Source organism: Mus musculus, chromosome X (assembly GCF_000001635.26).
Source record: "Mus musculus strain C57BL/6J chromosome X, GRCm38.p6 C57BL/6J".
Taxonomy (NCBI): domain Eukaryota; kingdom Metazoa; phylum Chordata; class Mammalia; order Rodentia; family Muridae; genus Mus; species Mus musculus.
Window position 1 is genome coordinate 78497056 of NC_000086.7, and position 21480 is coordinate 78518535.

The 21480-nt window shown below is 39.8% G+C and overlaps 1 protein-coding gene across 16 annotated transcripts in view; it reads right to left on the reverse strand.

Moving 5' to 3' along the window:
* Positions 1–21480, reverse strand: part of Prrg1 (proline rich Gla (G-carboxyglutamic acid) 1) — a 134305-nt gene that overhangs the window by 47446 nt on the left and 65379 nt on the right. For 7 of the 16 annotated variants that reach the window (XM_006528143.3, XM_011247634.2, XM_006528144.3 and 4 more), the window contains one exon: positions 9859–9924. The exons of the other annotated variants lie outside the window; for them this stretch is intronic. In XM_006528143.3, the coding sequence (XP_006528206.1) occupies positions 9859–9924 (66 nt within the window). The remainder of the gene's footprint in view (positions 1–9858; positions 9925–21480) is intronic. 16 annotated transcript variants of the gene reach the window in all.

The window sequence follows — 21480 nt, forward strand, 5'->3', positions numbered from 1 at the left end:
TTGCTTTCAACAAACTAGAAGGTTTACATAAATATCAGTGCTAGAATTATTTCATGGGTTTCAGATAAAGACCCAAAGATGCAAGAAGAGGATGTCAGATTCTCTGGAACTAGAATTATTGGCTATGAGCCACAACAAAGGTGCTTGGAATTAAATCCAGTCTTCTGGAAGACCAGTCAGCGCTCTCAACTGTTAAGTCATCTCTCCAGTCTGTATATATATCTTCTTACTGTTAATAGTCTACATGTAGAAAAATGTGGTCTAAGAACTTAGTTATGACCTGATTAGTAGCTACTTGGGAGGTCCATATCTCATAACTCTTTAAAAATGGATACTACAAATATTTACTCAGAAACTACCTATTAATTGTTAAAGCCAAATTTATCAACAGAATTGTGGATACGATTTTTCTCTTTGCACACTGAAACTACTCGAGTAGATTCAATGTAGTATTCATGTATCACACAATCTAAAATATGAAAAGTATTTTTTGAGATTCATGTAATTCAGTGGTACTATCCTAAAGTTAACTAGGCAAGAATCCTCTTCAAATCAAAATTATATGGGGAAATAAAGGCAGAAAAAAATAGAGTTCTTTTGTCTGAAGCCCTTCCTTTTCCCCCTTCCCTCAGGGGTACCTTTAAAAATGTAATGCTTCACTTGAGTATCATATAAACCACTGATCCATCTCAATCCCTTCATCTAACTGACTAGGAAATGGAAATGTACAAGGTAAGTGATTAAAAGAAAAACACAGATGTTTGATTATAGAGTTAGAACATGTCTCAGTTCTAGAACCATCTATTGTTCTCTCTTTAACTCAAAAGAAATACAATCATATCATAAGGATGAAAGACAAACCGCAGATTGGGTAAAAGTTTTACAAATTACATGTGCTAAAAGACGTAAAACAAAAGCAGGGGGTACTGTTAAGTTCAAAGTTAGTCCTGGCTACATACTCTGACCTTGAGTCAAATATTCCAAAAGAAAAAGAAAACATTTCATTAAATCGATAAACAAGTCTTGAAAACCAAGAACAAAAAAACCAAACAGATGGATTAACAAATGTGCTGAAGACTTTAACAATACCTCAGCAAAGATAAGTATACAGATGTCAAATAAAATCTATGAAACAATCAGCTGTTCTCAATCTTCGTAATGCTGTGACCATTTCAGAGTGTTTCATTTGTGGTTACCCTAAACCATAAAATTATTTTTATTGCTACTTCATAACTGTAATTTTGTTACTGCTATGAATCATAGTGTAAATAACTGTGTTTTCTGACTGTCTAAGGCAAGACCTGTGAAAGGGTTGTACATCCCAAAGGGGTCACAACCCACACATTGAGAACTGCTGCTCAACAATATATGTCATTAGGGAACTTCAAGTCATAAACTACCTGATTCCATTTATATGAACTATCTAGACTAGCTGCCTCTGTAGAGACAGAACACAGAATAAAAATGTCCAGGGCCTTCAAGGTGGAGGAAACACAAAGGTACAGATTACCTTTGATGTGAGGGCTCCTTTATGACTGATGAAAATGGTTTAGAAATAGATGGCTGCACAGTACTATAGATGTAATAAATACCACTGACCTACATACTTTAAAATGACCACACCTATACTGTGTCACTTTTGACTCAATTTTAAAGGTCAATTATTTTGAGATTAAGAAATGATTATAAACTCGTATATTGTTAAATAGCTATGCTCAAACAAAAGCTACTGCTAGTCTTAATAAAAGCAGCCTTTCCTGACAATGAATACTGGCAAATGCTGAGCCTCATGGCAAACCAAAAAGTAGAAAATAAGTAATAGGTGTGGGTCCAGCCCTTAAAAACAGCTTCTACAGCTAACAAGATATTGTGTAAGAAGGAATTAGGCAGAATGTATGGCGCAGCACTGTGAATACCATTCTCTGGACTTGATAACAATCATTGTAATCAGGAACCCACAAAACTCTAGGTACCTGACCCAGGCAGGCTCTCAGATCAGTGTTATAAACAATCACTGAAGGAAAAGGGAAGGAGGATCATGTGTCCTTACTCCTTCCCTCTGACTGATTGGCTACTGAGAGATTCTAGGAAAGGTGAACCACTATTTTTAGTTGAACCCACTAAACTCCAGCCCTTAGCTCCAAATCCATGATCACACAGATGCCCTTGTTAATCTCAGTGGGTCACAAAACAAAATGAAATGATACAAACATAAGACAGAGATTCACAGGCAGGATGTGAGTTAAAAGTGAGGAAGTGGGAAGTTAGAGTGGTCAGTATGCATTGTGTACATGTACAAATTTGTCTAAAGATAAATTTACATAATAAAAAAGTAATTTAGAAAAACAACTTATGGAGCACCTAGGAGAGGCATCTTGGTTCCCGGATCCCTCAGAGACTAGTCTGCTCAGGTAAAAGTGTGGTCTGCAGAGGCTGACAGATTCTGGGACAGGTTGAGGCCACACAGCTTCTGGGGCAGACCCCGTTTCAGGCTCCAGACATCTGGTCACCCTCTCTGCCAGAGGAGAGGTGTCTGCCCTGCCAGGAAGGGCTTTGCAGGAGCACCTGGGGGGAGCCATCTCTGGCCCGGGATCTCTCAGAGACTAGACTGTGTAGGTGAGAGTGCTAACTACTGAAGCTGCGCAGCTTCTGGGAAAGGCAGAAGCAGCACATCTTCTGGGACAGGCCCTGTTTAGGGCCTTCATCTTCTGCCAGAAGGCAAATCCGAACAACAGATATCTGTGCACCATCTCTGCAAGAGGAGAGCTTGCCTGCAGAGAGTGCTCTAACCACTGAAACTCAGGAGAGATCTAGTCTCCCAGGTCAGATGATAGAGGCTAACAGAATCACAAGAGGAACAAGCTCTAACCAGAGACAACTATAACAACTGACTTCAGAGATTAACAAATGGTTAAAGGAAAATGTAATAATCTTACTAACATAAACAAATATCACACACCATCATCAGAACCCAGCACTCCCACCTCAGCCAGTCCTGGATACTCCAAAACACTTGAAAAGCTAGACCCAGATTTAAAAGCATATCTCATGATGATGGTAGAGGACATCAAGAAGGACTTTAATAACTCACTTAAAGAAATACAGGAGAACACTGCTAAAGAGATACAAGTCCTTAAAGAAAAACAGGAAAACACAACCAAACAGGTGATGAAATTGAACAAAATCATACAAGACCAAAAGAGGGAGGTAGAAACAATAAAGAAAACCCAAAATGAGACAACTCTGGAGAGAGAAACCCTAGGAAAGAAATATGGAACCTTAGATGCGAGCATCAGCAACAGAATACAAGAGATGGAAGAGAGAATCTCAGGTGCAGAAGATTCCATAGAGAACATCTGCACAACAATCAAAGAAAATGCAAAATGCAAAAGGATCCTAACTCAAAACATCCAGGAAATCCAGGACACAATGAGAAGACCAAACCTACGGATAATAGGAGTAGAAGAGAATGAAGATTTTCAACTTAAAGGGCCAGCAAATATATTCAACAAAATTATAGAAGAAAATTTCCCATACCTAAAGAAAGAGATGCCCATGAACATACAAGAAGCCTTGATAACTCCAAATAGACTGGGACAGAAAAGAAATTCCTCCTGACACATAGTAATCAGAACAACAAATGCACTAAATAAAGATAGAACATTAAAAGCAGTCAGAGCAAAAGGTCAAGTAACATATAAAGGCAGCCCTAGGAGAATTATTCCAGACATCTCACCAGGGAATATGAAAGCCAGAAGATCATAGACAGTTGTTATACAGACACTAAGAGAACACAAATGCCAGCCCAGGCTACTATAACCAGCCAAAGTCTGAATTACCATAGATGGAGAAACCAAAGTATTCCATGACAAAACCAAATTCACACAATATCTTTCCACGAATTCAGCCCTTCAAAGGATAATAACAGAAAAAAATTACTACAAGGACTGAAAAAAACGAACAACAACAAAAAAGGAAGCAAGTATTCCTTCAACAAACCTAAAAGAAGACAGCCAGAAGAACAGAGTGCCAAATCTAACAACAAAAATAATAGGAAGCAACAATTACTTTTCCTTAATTTCTCTTAATGTCAATGGACTCAATTCCCCAAATAAAGACATAGACTAACAGACTGGCTACACAAACAGGACCCAACATTTTGCTGCTTATAGGAAACCCATCTCAGGGAAAGACAGACTCTACCTTAGAGTGAAAGGCTGGAAAACAATTTTCCAAGCAAACGGTCTGAAAAAAACAAGCTGGAGTAGCCATTCTAATATCGAATAAAATCGACTTCCAACACAAAGTTATCAAAAAAGACAAAGTGGGGCACTTCATATTCATCAAAGGTAAAATCTTCAAAGAGGAACTCTCAATTCTGAATATCTATGCTCGAAATGCAAGGGCAGCCACATTTATTAAGGAAACTTTAGTAAAGCTCAAAGCACACATTGCACCTCACACAATAATAGTAGGAGACTTCAACACACCACTTTGATCAATGGACAGATCGTGGAAACAGAAACTTAACAGGGACACAGTGAAACTAACAGGAGTTATGAAACATGGATTTAACAGATATCTACAGAACATTTGATCCTAAAACAAAGGATATACCTTCTTCTCAGCATCTCATGGTACCTTCTCCAAAATTGACCATATAATTGGTCACAAAACAGGCCTCAACAGATACAAAAATATTGAAATAGTCCCATGCATCCTATCAGATCACCATGGAATAAGGCTGATCTTCAATAACAATATAAATAATAGAAAGCCAACATTCACGTGGGAACTGAACAACACTCTTCGAAATGATACCTTGGTCAAGGAAGGAATAAAGAAAGAAATTAAAGACTTTTTAGACTTTAATGAAAATGAAGCCACATCATACCCAAACTTATGGGACACAATGAAAGCATTCCTGCGAGGAAAACTCATAGCTTTGAATGCCTCCAAAAAGAAACTAGAGAGAGCACACACAAGCAGCTTGACAACACACCTAAAAGCTCTAGAACAAAAGGAAGAAAATTCACCCAAGAGGAGTAGACAGCAGGAAATAATCAAACTCAGGGGCAAAATCAACCAAGTGGACACAGGAAGAACTATTCAAAGAATCAACCTAACCAGGAGCTGGTTCTTTGAGAAAATCAACAAGATAGATACACCATTAGCCAGACTCACTAGAGAGCACAGGGACAGTATCCTAATTAACAAAATCAGTAATGAAAAGGGAGACATAACAACAGATCCTGAAGAAATCCAAAACACCATCAGATCCTTTTACAAAAGGCTGTACTCAACAAAATCGGAGAACCTGGATGAAATGGACAAATTTCTAGAAAGATATCATATATCAAAGTTAAATCAGGATCAGATTAATGATCTAAACAGTCCTATATTCCCAAAAGAAATAAGAGCAGTCAATATTAGTCTCCCAACCAAAGTGAAAAGTTCTATCAGACCTTCAAAGAAGATCTAATTCCACTTCTCCACAAACTATTCCACAAAATAGAAACAGAAGGTGCTCTACCCAATTCATTCTATGAAGCCACAATTACTCTGATACCTAAACCACAGAAAGACCCACCAAAAATGGAGAACTTCAGACCAATTTCCCTTATGAATACCAAAGCAAAAAATTACTCAATGAAATTCACACTAACCAAATCCAAGAAAACATCAAAACAATCATCCATCCTGATCAAGTAGGTTTCATTCCAGGGATGCAGGGATGGTTTAATATAGGGAAATGCATCAACATAATCCACTATATAAACAAACTCAAAGACAAAAACCACATGATCAACTCGTTAGATGAGGAGAAAGCATTTGACAAAATCCAACACACATTCATGATAAAAGTCTTGGAAAGATCAGGAATTCAAGGCCCATACCTAAACATGATAAAAGCAAACTAGAGCAAACCAGTAGCCAACATCAAAGTAAATGATTAGAAGCAGGAAGCAATCCCACTAAAATCAGGGACTAGTCAAGGCTGTCCACTCTCTGCCTACCTATTCAACATTGTACTTGAAATCCTAGCCAGAGCAATTCGACAACAAAAGGAGATCAAGGGGATACAAATTGGAAAGGAAGAAATCAAAATATCACTTTTTGCAGATGATATGATAGTATATATAAGTGACCCTAAAAATTCCACCAGAGAACTGTTAAATCTGATAAACAGCTTCAGGGCAGTAGCTGGATATAAAATTAACACAAACAAGTCAATGGCCTTTCTCTACACAAAGGATAAACAGGTTGAAAAAGAAATTAGGGAAACAACACCCTTCTCAATAGTCACAAATAGTATAAAATACCTTGGTGTGACTCTAGCTAAGGAAGTGAAAGATCTGTATAAGAACTTCAAGTCTCTGAAGAAAGAAATTAAAGATCTCAGAAGATGGAAAGATCTCCCATACTCATGGATTGGCAGGATCAATATAGCAAAAATTATCTTGCCAAAAGCAATCTGCAGATTCAATGCAATCCTCATCAAAATTCAAACTTAATTATTTAACGAATTACAAATGGCAATTTGCAAATTCATCTGGATAACAAAAAACCTAGGATAGCAAAAACTCTGCTTAAGGATAAAAAACCTCCAGTGGAAGCACCATGCCTGACCTAAAGTTGAACTACAGAGCAATTGTGGAGAGCCGGTACGTGCTATGAGCAATCGCGTGCGTGCAGCCAGTAATCTCTGAGGAGAGCCATGTGTGCCGCAAGCAATTGCCATTATAAGATGGCGCGGGCCTCCACTGTGCCTAACTAGTAAACAAGCCTTGTACGCAGGTGCTAGAGTGAATTCACTCCTAGTCACTCCAATTCTCGGGGTGTAATAGTGGGGTGATGGGCAAGCAACGAATCAGGAGCTGTCACGCCATATCAGGTGCTGAAACGTCATGCTGCGGGTTATAAAAGCAGCGCCATTTTCCCGGTTCAGAATCTTCTTGAAGAAGCAAGCAATAAAGCTCTTGCTTTATTCTGGTTTGTTGCGTCTTTCTTGCCGGTCGAGCCGGACGCAATAAGCAATTGTGATAAAAACTGCATGGTACTGGTATAGAGATAGACAAGTAGAACAATGGAATAGAAATGAAGACTCAGAAATAAACCCACACACCTCATGGCCACTTGATCTTTGACAAGGGACGTAAAACCACCCAGTGGAAAAAAAAGACAGCATTTTCAACAAATAGTGCTGGCACAACTGGCGGTGATCATGTAGAAGAATGTGAATTGATCCATTCCTATCTACTTATACTAAGGTCAAATCTAAGTGGATCAAGGAAGTCGACATTAAACCACAGACAGTACAATTTATAGAGGAGAAAATGGGGAAAAGTCTTGAAGATATGGGCACAGCGGAAAAATTCCTGAACAGAACAGCAATGGCTTGTGCTGTAAGATCGAGAATTGACAATTGGGACCTAATGAAACTCCAAAGTTTCTGCAAGGCAAAAGACACCGTCAATAAGACAAAAAGACCACCAACAGTTTGGTAAAGGTCTTTACCTATCCTAAATCAGATAGGGGACTAATATCCAATATATATAAAGAACTCAAGAAGGTAGACTTCAGAAAATCAAATAACCCCATTAAAAAATGGGGCTCAGAGCTAAACAAGGAATTCTCACCTGAGGAATACCGAATGGCTGAGAAGCACCTGAAAAATGTTCAGGATCCTTAATCATCAGGGAAATGCAAATCAAAACAACCCTGAGATTCCATCTCACACCAGTCAGAATGGCTAAGATAAAAAATTCAGGTGACAGCAGATGCTGGCAAGGATGTAGAGAAAGAGGAACACTCGTCCATTGTTGGTGGGATTGCAAGCTTGTACAACTACTCTGGAAATCAGTCTGGCAGTTCCTCAGAAAATTGGACATAGTACTACAGGAGGATCCAGCAATACCTCTCCTGGGCATATATCCATAAAAGGTCCCAACCGGTAAGAAGGACACATGCTCCACTATGTTCATAGCAGCCTTATTTATAATAGCCAGAAGCTGGAAAGGACCCAGATGTCCCTCAACAGAGGAATGGATACAGAAAATATGGCGCATTTACACAATGGAGTATTACTCAGCTATTAAAAAGAATGAATTTATGAAATTCCTAGGCAAATGGATGGACCTGGAGGTCATCATCCTGAGTGAGGCTTACCCAATCACAAAAGAACTCACATGATATGTACTCACTGATAAGTGGATATTAGTCTGGAAACTTACAATACCCAAGATACAACATACAATTTGTAAAACATATGACGCTCAAGAAGAACGAATACCAAAATGTGGACACTTTGCCCCTTCTTAGAATTGGGAAGAAAATACCCATGGAAGGAGTTACAGAGACTAAATTTGGAGCTGAGATGAAAGGATGGACCATCTAGAGACTGCCATATCCAGGGATCCATCCCATAATCAGTCTCCAAAAAAAAGAAATACAACTTATACATCAAATGTTATATTCTCAAATCTACACAAAAGGCAAAAATGGCTGTATCAATGACAAGAACTCTCTTTAATGGGTTTTAAGAAATAGCATATCCATTAAACAGGCCCTTTTTCCTAGTGGAAATCACGAGGAAAAAATAATCGTAGCTGTCAGCCCCAAGCAGATTTATATTACCGTTATAAAATTAGGAAGATAAATGCTTACAATAAACTAGTGATATCATCTAATCTGCAGCAAAATTAACGTCACCATAATAAAGAGACTGTCAGATCTAATACAGGCAAAATATGAAATAATTAATTGACTTTAAATAAATGTCCTTACTTTTACTAATACAAACCAGGGAGCTCCCAAATAAAATGTTATGAAAATGTCACTTTACAAAACTTGTCAATCTGAAGATTCAAATATGTTTTACAAATGTTTTATAACATGGATTTTTATACCAAAATTGACATTCAGAATTGCAAAGTTTTGAGATGTGCTACACACACTGTAAGTCATCTTTCCTCATACTGTCAAGCTGCATAACTTCTGGCATGTGCTTGTGTTTTTTACCCGCCAAACTCAACATGTTCCCTATTTATCAAGACTTAGTACGCAGAACCACCAGTGTTTTGTTTTGTTTTTTTTTTTAAGAAAGCATTTTATTTTCTGAGTTTAGTGATTTTTCCACCATATTACTATACCTTAAGAGATCAGAATACTGGATAGAGAGATGACTTAGTCATTAAAGACTCACAATAAAAAAAGAGATCAGAATACATTAATTGGTTTTGGTTTTGTTTCATTTTTATCAAGCCCTTTCTTGGATAGTTGGGAAACTAACCTTTAAATAGCAACAATAGCAAGTATGAGCTACGAACATTTGCTGAATCCTAAAGCCCATTTTTCAAATCAGTTTTTCTTCTTTTAATTAAAATCTTTTTTTGAGACTTTTGTACAGTGGTTCTTTTAAGTTTTTTAAAAAATCTTTTTTCAGGAGTTTTTAATTATGGCTATTACCATCATTAGGGGGTTTTATTTGCTTTTATTTTGTTTGTTTTGTCTTGTTTTGTTTTTTAAACAGGTTTCACATAGGGCAAAAGCTGGCCTTTAACTGTGAAGATGATGCTGAGCTACTAATTTTTTTCCCTCTACCTTCTGAGTATTTGGTTTAAAGGGTTGTGCCATCATGCCCAGCCCAGTTGATATCACTATTCTATATTCATCCACAGCAGAACAGCGAGATACCATTATGTATAGAACATAAAAGTAGAAAATGGCTTTTCAGACGCAGATTTTATAGATCTAAGACACTCTTCTAAACTTTGAACTCTGTTTCTACCTGAGCATTTGAATGAGTTCCAAAATATCAATACTGGAAACAGCAAAGGAGAGAAAAAGTTAAATTACCTTCACACTTTTGTTTCATTATTGTTCCCAAACAATATCTGCTTGCTATTCCAAGTATGTTAGTTTCTGTACAGGAAAGCAAAAAAGCAATGTGTTTAAAGATGCATGGCCATAGTTTCTATCTTGTAAAGGATAGTTTACTACTATTAAAACATCATGGTGAGAGCTTCCTCAGTATCCCTGTTCTTAAGGCGAAAACAGGTAAATTAGCCATGAGTAACAAGTAGATAACAAAAATTACTGTTTTGTGGATAAAGACATTATTAAGAATAATGTTTTTTTTTTCTAAAACATGATTTTATTTTAGAAATGTACTAATTATTCAGGGCAAGAATATTAAAAAGAAACCTTAAAATGCATCTAAAAACTATAGTCTTTCCATTCACTTCTTTATGAAAATGTTTTTATTAGACATTTACTTATAATCATACATTGTTCTTTTTCAAACCAACATCTCATTATTTCATGTCATAAAATTCTGGGTTGTATGACACGTTCTATTCTTTGTTTCAAGGAAAGCACAAAGATAAAAGGTCTTTAGTCAAAAAGGGAAGCTTTCACAAAAGACAAGTAAACAGTGCTGAGTGTCTTCTTTTAGGCACCTTCCCTTGTAGAATGTTCAGAGCAAACCTTGTGAAGTGAACTGTCTTGACCTCTACTATGATCTTTGCTAAACTGTACTGCTGACTTTTTAATTACTGCATGCACAGATCATTGTTGATTACAGGATTTTTATATTTGTGGCACTTTGGTGAAATAGATGTGTGCTTTATCTGTCACCGGAAATGTTAGTGGACATTGAGCCATTTCACTTGGAATACTTGTCTATTCCCTCATAATATTAGAATCCCACTACAAATCTCATAAATAAATAATAATCACCCCATACTTTTCTCAGCAACAGAGTGCTCTTTCGATATAACCAACTTCACATATTATTACGTCAGGAGTCATAATAGAACAACCTAATAACTAGCAGGTGATCTTCCTGAGAAGGTCTGCTTCAGATTATAATATAATCTGTGACAGATTCGCTTCTATAAGCAAGACCCAGGAGAATTCATTTTAGGAAAGAATCCTGACATTAATATGCTTTTCCTGTTTCTATTTAACATATATAACAATCACTATGTATCAGCCGACCCCTTTGGAACAGATCGCTGCAGATCTATGAAGATGCACTGTCTTGTAGTGATGCTATATAAACAGATGACTTCTTAAGTCTTAAGGATGCTTCTATAAGAATTCCTAAAATTATATGAGTGACTGTTAAGCTCTTTTATAGTGGAGCTGCTACTAGGTCCTTTTCTCATATTCAAAACTGCAATGTGAACTCTGTTAGTCTCCCATGTGTCACCAGTTAATTGCTCTTAGATAGTAACCAGACTTTCTCCTACTCAGAGCACATTCCAAGTGGTTGTAAAACAATTAACCAAAAGTCATAAAAAGGGAATTAATGATTATAGGTGCTAGGACAGAAGATAAAAGATTGACTGGGTTTATTTATACAAAACTTCACTAACAACTTAGTTATGGTTTTCAACTTTCTATGAACCTGTGGAGCTGTGACAGGTGATGAATGTTTAGCCAGATAATTACTCCTAATGGTTATGCATGTAAACATTCTCTGTTGTAAACTTCTATTTCAAATTATGAATTATTTTTTGTGTGAACTTGTGATGAATTTTTAACATGTGATCATGTATTCTGAAGATGTATAAGTACTGAGGACAAAGAGAAAAGAGGTGATTTTTTCCCCTTCCCACAGGAAGAAGAAATTTTCCCTTGCCCTGCTTAGGATCTTTCCGCTTTCCACCTTTTCCTAAGATAGCTTTAATATGAAACCTTTTATAACTTAGCAATAAATACTATAATTACTTTTCAGAGTGTCCCTTTTTCTTCCTACAAGTTCTGACTAACAGGCTGAAAGATAGAACTGCTCAGTTCCTGCTGAGATAGAACAAAAGCCCCATTACTTAATTTCCAGCTGTTACAGGTGTCATTCACATAAGCCAGCAGCATTATACCCTCTGAAAGAGTAAGAAAGATTTTTTGGACTTTTTAGAAGTTACCATCAGCACTTCAGTACAGTTAGAGAGCTAGAACGTCCAGAGACCCTCAGACTTTAAAGCCACAACAGAGTTGTGCCTGTGCCACTATCCTCTCCAGGCCGGGAGGCTCCCGACATTATTAATTATTATGATAGTCAGAGTTTATCAGAAGCAATGAAAACTTACACTGACATATAAGACTTGGTTTTACATTTTGGCTTTCTAATGTAAAAACTATTTGTAGGCTATTCACTATAGATGATTTTTTTCTACATCAATTTCATTTGACATATAAATACATAAATGGAAATGATTATCTTTATTTTGTAGTAAAGATTTTCTTATAACTCAAGATAAGTAAGATGGATGTCAGAGGAAACATCTGTGAATTACAAAGTACTGTAAATACTTATTAATATAAAAGTAACTACAAATTCTTCAGTCATAAATAGAAAACAACAACTACTTCATAAATATTAAAAGTGATTTCAATACTACACTCAGTAAACACTGATTATAGTCAAATAAGAAATAAAATATATATGTTGCTTCTGTCTCTGACCAGCAGAAAAGGGCAACAACACAGCATTCTTCTCAAAGCAGTTTATTCAGGAACCTTTCAACATGCATGCAGGAAAAAAAAACTCTCTCTTCTCTTTTATCCGCCCCCAATCGCAATCCCTTATATAACCCCTCTACCACGCCCCATCAGCCCAGTCCATGTAACAGCAGTCCATTGGCCAGAATCATCACTCGTCATATGGTCTGGTCTTGCAACATGGTGCACCTGCGCAGTTCTCACGATGGATGCAGCTTATTTTCAGGTGTATAAGGAAGTCAGGTGCAAGTCATAAGACTTGGCTGCAGTCCAAGGCACTATCTTGGGACTGCTGCCACACTCGCTCCTCACATCTCCCCCTTCTTTACTTATTGGCACAGAGAATGCCTGTCTTAGGTTGCCCCCTGTGGCAATGCCCCTTACCCATCATCAGGAGACAAACAGCATTGGTTTGATCCCTGTCTTAGATTTGTGACACGCCCAGGGAGTCTTACCCATCATTGACTACTTCTCTAGCATGCCAAGCCACACTTGAGGAGATTATCCTGTTTCCACTGCCGCAAAAGCCTGTATCATCAAGGCTTGGGCTCTGCGCTGATGACTCTGCACGTGGAAGATGCATCAGATGGCCAGGACACCGATGAGAATTGGGCACATGGCAAGTCCACCAATGCCAGCCCAGTCATTCAGGTGGGAGACTGCTGTGGCGATCCATCTGGCCAATCCTTCAGCCACAGACATGTCGACACGAGTGGAATTAATATGGACGATGGACTGTCTCAATAAGGGATATGGCTGCAGCCGTGGCTGCGGTAGCAGAAACTGCTATTGCAGTGACAATGGCCGCAGTAATGCCAAAATCCCTTTTAGGTCTAAACAAAGTCATAGCAGAAGGAGCCTGAACAGGCCAGGGGGTACAAAACGAGGCATTCTAGTAACAAAAGCTAAATGATGCAAGGATGCATTCCAGCACATACTATAAAAGCAATTATTACTACTACAATTAACAACATTATTCTCATAACTACCATTATAAACAATATGCACAAAAGGAGGCCACATACAAACAGGCGTAGCCTGAAAAGAAACATTCCTCCCTCCAGAAAATTGAAACACAGAACCATTTCAATAAAAACTTGCATTGTCCCAGGCCCCTCCTGCCATCATGCTTAAGGGGGAAAGATCAGTGCAACTACCATTCACCCCACATAACAACCATACATTAAAAGGATTACTAGCTCCTACTTGAGCTGGATTTTGGTATGTCCAATTATACCCTGAAAAGGAACTATTATGGACTGTACCTATATAAGGGGAAAAGGAAAAATAATTCTTCACTACCCAAGCTACTTTTCTAGATTGACAGCTGGTCCAAGGTGGAAGGGAATCACAAACACCCCTAAGAAAGGGGGCCCATCTAGGTTGGGAGGGTATAGTGCCATTGCCCTTGGATACTGGCAGGCTACAACCCTCGAATCCAGGTAGCATAGTAAACTCTTAACTGGCATATCAAACCATGCTGCGGTCTGATTATACAGCTGAACACAATCACTCATCTGTGAAATATTTTGAATCATCTGAAAACACAACAATCCCTTTAGCTGAAGCTGCATAGATTCCTGTACTGGAGCTATCTCTCCATTACATGGTGAAAAAGGCAAATGTAGCGAAGCATTAAATGTAAAGAATCGAGGAAACACTTGTGCCAAATGTGTCAATGCCGTGGGTTTTGGGAATGCAGACATAATTTCCCAACGTAGCTCTTTAGTTCTCACTAGCAGGAGCATTCCCAGCCACAGGAAAATCCACGTCCTCATCGTTCTGCTTGTTTTGAATTGCTCTGGTCAGCTGTTCTGGGACCCACAGCGGTTGTCAGTGATCCTGGGAATACACACAAACAGACCCTCTCGCCCAATCCAGCACTGGGTCAGGGCCCTTCCAACAACCAGTTAAGACATCCTTCCACATGACCATGCCTTTTGGAGAAATACCAGGATTAACGTGTCGCTCAGCTGCAACATGCCCTTGTTTATCTTCATTCAAAAAATTCAAAGTAAATAAGGCAATGGCTAATCTCTCTCTTTGTGTGGACCCAGCAGGGGTAATTTTCCCCTTTTGTTTAATTAAACATTCTTTTAAAGTACGATGGGCTCCTTCAATAATGCCTTGGCCCTGAGCGTTGTATGGCAACCCATGCACCAGATGGACACCCATCATCTTGCAAAAGGAAACAAAAGAGGCTGAAGTATAGGCTGGTCCATTATCAGTCTTTATTTCTTTAGGGTGTCCCCAGGCACCCCAAGCCACAAAACAATGTGCAATGACCTGGTGTGCCTTCTCACCTGTCTGTAAGGAGGCAAAAATAATGCCAGAGGCTGTATCTATAGAAAAATGAATATATTTTAACTTTCCAAACTCAAGAAAATGGGTAACATCTATTTGCCACACATGTAGGGGCACAATCCCCAGGGATTAACCCCCACACTGACTTTAGATAATAAAGGGGAAAAAGTTTGCACGCCTTCATGATCTGTCTCGCCTCTGCTCAAGAAATTTTAAATCGTGATGACAAAGTCTTTAAATTACATGAAATTGTGCATGAAAACCACGTGCCAAATCAATAGATGAGGCCATTAAAAAGGACATGCATTTTCTGGAAGCTTTATCAACTATATCATTCCCTTCTGCAAGGGGTCCTGGCAATCCAGTATGAGCACGAATATATTGAATAAAAAAGGGTGAATGCCAATTCAAAGTAATTCTTTGCAACTTAATAACTAATTCTCCAATGGTAGATCTCAAATATATTTTGCCTACTATCTCCAAACACTGCAGCATATTTACAACATACTGGCAGTCAGAAATCAAATAAAAGGGACCTGGAATTAATTCAAATACTTTAATCACAATTTGCAATTCAATGACTTGTGGAGATGTAGGGGGGAAACTGAATGGTAACTGGGGATGATCCTGTTATTAAATAGGCTCCTTGTCCTGTTTTAGAACCATCTGTAAAAACAAGAGGAACATCCGGCAATGGATCTCTAGCAGTAATACGAGGAAAGATTACTGGATGTACTTTAACCAACTGTAATATTGCATCCTTAGGGTAATGATTATCTATAAGGCCTTGAAAACTACACCACAAAATAGCCCAATTATCCTCCGTGGCTGTTGACACTTCAATTTGCTTAGCATTATATGGTACTATTAGACTTTCAGGTGCAACTGTAAAAAACTGCATGCTTTGCTGTACACCAATCAGAGCCAACTGAGCTACTGAGGCAGGATAATAAACAAATGTCTTGGCTGGGGAGACTTTTGGGTGTATCCATAACAGGGGAGCTCCCTGCCATAAAACCCCAGCGGGTTGCGACTCTGTTTGCAGTACACACAAGATAAGCTGTTTGGACTCATCTCTGTGTTTCAAGGCAGCACTCTGAATATGCTGTTCTACTAACAACAAAGCCTTCTTGGCAGCATCAGTAAGATATCTGGAAGAATTTAAATCTGTATTGCCTGGTAAGATATCATATAATGGCTGTAATTGTTTATTAGTCAAAGAGAGATAGGGTAAGACTCATTGAATATCTCCCAATAACTTTTGAAAATCATTCAGGGTGCATAATCCATCTGTGCGAAACTGAATCTTTTGAGAGGACACATATTTTGCTGTATTTTTTGTTCCTAAATAGTTCACTACAACATCGTTTTGCACGTTTTCTGGGGTCACTACTAAATTCTGTTCCTTCAACTGTGTCGCCACAAAGCTATAAGCTTCATCAAGCAAGGCATCCCTGGGAGGGGCAAGAAGCATATCATCCATATAGTGATAACACTTCACCTTTGGAAATCGCTCTCGAACTCCTTTCAAAGCTGCATCAAAATAGAGTTGACACATAGTGGGACTGTTCGCCATCCCTTGTGGCAGAACTGTCCACTCAAACCTTTTATCAGGTTCAGCATGATTTTGGGAGGGGACAGTAAAGGTAAATCTTACCATATCATTTGGATGCAACAGGATAGAGAAAAAACAATCTTTAATATCTAAAACTATAATGGACCAATTTCTGGGCAAGGCCAAAGGCAAAGGCAGTCCCCTCTATACAGGCCCCATCAAGATTATTTGCTTATTTATTTCTCTCAAATCATGCAAAAGTCTCCATTTTTCTGATTTTTTTTCTTTATAACAAATATTGGAGTATTCCAGGGAGATGTAGAGGGCCAAATATGTCCCAACTCCAATTGTTCTTGTACCAGCTCTTTCGTGGCTTTTAATTTTTCTGATGGAGTGGCCACTGAGGAACTCTTACTGGATCCTCAGTCTTCCATGTAATAGGTAATGCTCCCTCAGTGGCCCCTAGGAAAAACCCAGTCCGGCCTGATCATTCTTTTTGCAAACTGGCACTAGAGAGGTTCTACCTTACAGAAATTGCCCTAACCCTTTTCCGGGAATATATCCCATGTCCAGCATCATGTCATGAGCCTTGTTGCCATAGCCTCCTTCATTAGTCAGAACAAAGCCCATCTGAGTCATCATATCATGGCCCCACAAAGAGACCGGAACAGCCAACACATATGGCTGAAACTGTCCAGAATGTCCTTCCTCGGCCTTCCAATATAGGAAGCAGGAACTCATTTCAGGCATCTGAGCATACCCGAGTCCTCTCAGAGTTTGTTCTGACTGTTGCTTAGGACAACCAGAAGGCCAATCTCTGGTACTGATGATACTACGATCAGCACCAGTATCTAGGAGACGAGATATAGCTTTTCCTTCAATCCTGAGCTTCAATAGGGGTCGGGTATCAAGATTTAGAGAGCAAAATATATTGGAGGTCCCAGTAGAGCCAAATCCCTTGTCTCCCCATTCTGAATCTTTGGCTGGAAATTGAGAGTGATAGCTGGGCAAAAGAAGCAATTGAGCTATTCTATCACCAGGGGAAATGGCAACGATGCCTCTAGGGGAAGATACCATAATCTTAACCTTTCCTGTAAAATCTGAATCAATTACTCCTGGATGAACTATTAATCCTTGCATGGTAACAGAGCTCCTTCCCAAAAATCAGTACTGTAGTCTCCCCTCCCCCAGACTGAAACCTGCTTGCTCAGGGGTGGAGCTTCCCGCTCAATCTTTCTGCCATGCCTACTGCTGGAACCTGCCGCTTTGCTGTTCCGAAGCCATCATGTGATCACCCTGCTACTGGATCCCAAGATTATTTGGCGGGAATTGGGCCCCTCCCCCTTCCTTTATAACTGAGTGCCGAAATAGTAAAAATTGAACCTTGAGCAGAGAGCTTTGTCTTGGTTCCTTCCTTATCTCGCGCAGCCCAGCCCCTCTTCTCTTCCAGGTTTCCAAAATGCCTTTCCAGGCTAGAACCCAGGTTGTGATCTACTGGCCAGACACAACAAGTACCACCATATCAGCTGGCAGTGGGCCTTTAAAGTCTGTGTCCACCAGCTGGACTCCCATGCGGGGTGTTAATATGAGTCGGGTGGTGGAACAGAGGTCGAGCCCTGCACTCCCTGTTGTTGCTCTCCAGGGTGACTCCATCGCATCGGTGGCCTCAAACTGGGCCATCCCTTGGTTACTGCCCCATATATTTGAGGGCCCTGGGGTCGGGGGCCCCTTTTCAAGTTTTTTGGCCGGGCACCACCATATCCGGGAGCAAGAGGCTGTCCATGAATATCTTTAACTGACCTACACTCACTGACCCAGTGATTTTATTTTTTGCATCTAAGACATAACCCGGGCACTTTTGGTCGCTGGTTTCTGGCACCACTCAATTGTGGGCATTGACGGTTCATGTGGCCTGGCTGTCTACATTTAAAACAGTTATTATTCTGCTGGCCACCTTTTCCTTGTGACATCTGTATGCAGTGGCAGCCAGACCCGAATTAGAAAGCGGTCCTCCTATTTCTCTACTTATTTTCATCCCGACCTCTAATCCTTTATGCTTATATGGATTAATTGCTTGCCTGCATTCTTTGGTGCACTGTTCAAAAATCAGATGCTTCAGTAGAGGCATGGCAGCATCAGGGTCTCCAAAAACACGGCCTCCTGCCTCTACAAGACGAGCCACAAAGTCAGCAAAGGACTCTGTGGGCCCCTGAACAATCTTGGTCAGGTTCCCACTCACCTCTCCTCTATTCAAAAGAAATGCCTAGGCTTTAGTCCCTATGTTATTAATTTGCTCATACACTTGGATGGGATAATTAGTTTGAGCTGCTACAAATCTCCCTTGTCCCAGCAGCATGTCTTGATCCCAGGCTGGCTGGCCATTGCCAGCGTTGATCGCTGCTTACTCGGCAGCAAACTCAATGAAAAATGCCTTCCAGTCTAGACATTGGCCTGGTGACAAGCAGGCACGAGCCACATTCTGCCAATCACTTGGAGTCATGCAGTAGCAGTGCAGGTTCTCTAATTGCGCTCTTACAAAAGCAGCACTGACACCGTAAGTACAAACCCCTTCCACTAATCTTTGAAGAATCTTCCAATCAAGCGGCTCATGATAATGACCTCCCTGTGCATCCTGAAATACAGGAAAGCACTGGGCTCGCAGTTTCCTCCAGGTTTCTGCATGCAGACTACGACCCAATGCTCTGTCAGGGGCATATGGAGGTGGCCATGGTGGCCCTGGCGCCCAAGGTTCTACCTTCATTTTCACTTTCTCTAGACTGTCAGCTATGCTCTCCATATCGTCCTCAGACATATCTCCATCACAAGAACTTCCTTCTGCCTCTGACTTTTGGGACCTCTCCTCTCTCACCTGATTTAGTGCCTCATTGCCCTTTTTGAGTTCTGCTCCACATCTTTCCTTAACCTCGATACAATTCCGTACTAGATTCCACACTGGCAGCACCCCTTTAGCGAGAACTCCTTTGCCACGCACACCCCAGTGAAGTCTGCTTGGCAGGCCAAGAGCCCTGGATGCGCTTGCGAGGCAAAGAGTTTCATGGAAACTTACCTCCTGGAGCTTTGGCATTCTCATTAACCTGTATACTCATACCCTATTCCCGCGTTAGTCTAGTGTATGGATCCACATGCTCTCTTTTAGTATTATCTTACTATAAGTGCCTTTTAAGATTGAATTCTGACATAGCTAAGCTTTCGCCAGTGTTCCAATGCCCTGGAAAGTCCTTGAGCTGACCATGGGCTAGGAATTCAGTAAGAATGTTGCCTGTTCAGTGACATTCAGAATTGCCTCTGGTATTACACTACCACTTAGAACAAAAGCCAAGTTGCTCCCATATACAGGAATTTACAATTGTTTAGGAAGTAGATCAGATTGGCTGTGGTTTTAGAGTATTGCATTATTCATGAGATGGTTAGCTAAAGCGGAACTCCCTAATTAGAAAGATGACTTGGGTGTAAAAGCCCTTGCCCTAGGAGTGTAAAGACCTCACACCTGGCTTCTAAGACTATAGCTGACCTTAGATAGAGCTGACTTTGTCTCAGTTGTTTTATTGCCCAGTTCCTGCCAGTCTTTGTGTTTACATTCCTCTGTTTTGTGTAAGAGTCATTAAGCATCCAGTAACCTCATTTGTACCTTGCCGATGTGTCACCTAACTTCCCTATTTTCTTCTGTATAAAAAGTTTGATGCTCAATTTGACAAATTACATTCAGATTCTACACAATCTCGGATATTGCAAACTTCAAGTCCTTCCCTAACTTCTCCCAACTGGGCCCTGTAAGATGTCCTGATACAGAGAACCAAGGAGAGACCTGATCCACTGTTTTTAAAAAATTCTCCAGGGCCTCCTTTTTTAGCCTGATTCCTTTCACTTTCAGCAAGTCCTTAAGGGCTTAGCTCACTGTTTGACCTGAGGTTGAATTTACCATGGTGCTTGGTGCAACTTGTCCCAAAACTGGGAGCCTTATCGTCTCAATCCGAGAACTTAACTTGTCCCACTTACCTGGGAACTTACCAGCTAGCTGCCCTGACTGCAATGAGTTCTGAACATCCCCGTACGAGCCACCATTTGTCGCTTCTGTCTCCAACCAGCAGAAAAGAGCTACGACACAGCGTCCTTCTCAAAGCAGTTTTTTCAGGAACCTTTCAACATGGATGCAGGAAAAAAATCTCTCTTCTCTTTTTTCCACCCCCAATCACAATCCCTTATATAACCTCTCTACCACGCCCCATCAGCCCAGTCCACGTAACAGCAGTCCATTGGCCAGAATCATCACTTGTCATATGGTCTGATCTTGCATCATGGTGCAACTGCACAGTTCTCACGATGGACGCGAGGTGTATGAGGAAGTCAGGTGCAAGTCATAAGACTTGGCTGCAGTCCTGGGTGCCATCTTGGGACTGCTGCCACACCTGCTCCTCACATATATACATGTCTTTTCTTTACCTGCCCTCTTATTTCATTGTGGTGGGGTCTCATGAATTACAGGGTGGCTTCAGACTTGCTATATATTCAAGGCTGATCTGAATTCCTGGTCTTATAGCCTTCATCTCCCAAGAGCTAGGAATACCAACTGTACCTGCAGTGCTAGGAACTAAATCCAGGGCTTTGTACATTCTAGGTTAGGACTATAGCAATTAAACTACATAGTCTTGTTCCTTCTATTTCAATGATCTAAACTTTATGATATTTAATGTCCCATGAATAAAAAAGTTTCATATATTTATGAAGTACCGATTGTTCTTCTTAAAGAATAGTATTTTAACTTTAATTTTAATTATTTTATACAAGTGTGGTGACATCTTTCCAATCATATCTTGTTGTATAACATATTGACTTATTTGTAAGAATGTTTACTAAATGCAGCACAATTCTTTATACAGTACCAAAAAAGAAAGTCATGCGTATACACAGTAACATTTTGTTTTTTCCACTAAAAGTAGCAGCAATTAACCAATAACCAAGCAAACCTAAACAAAGCTTGATGAATAATGGGTGATGTCTCTTTGACTTTTGGTGGTCACCACCAACATTCAAAATAACAGCTATCACAAGCTTCCTGTGTTTGTAAAAACAGCATTATGTGACGCACTTCCCTT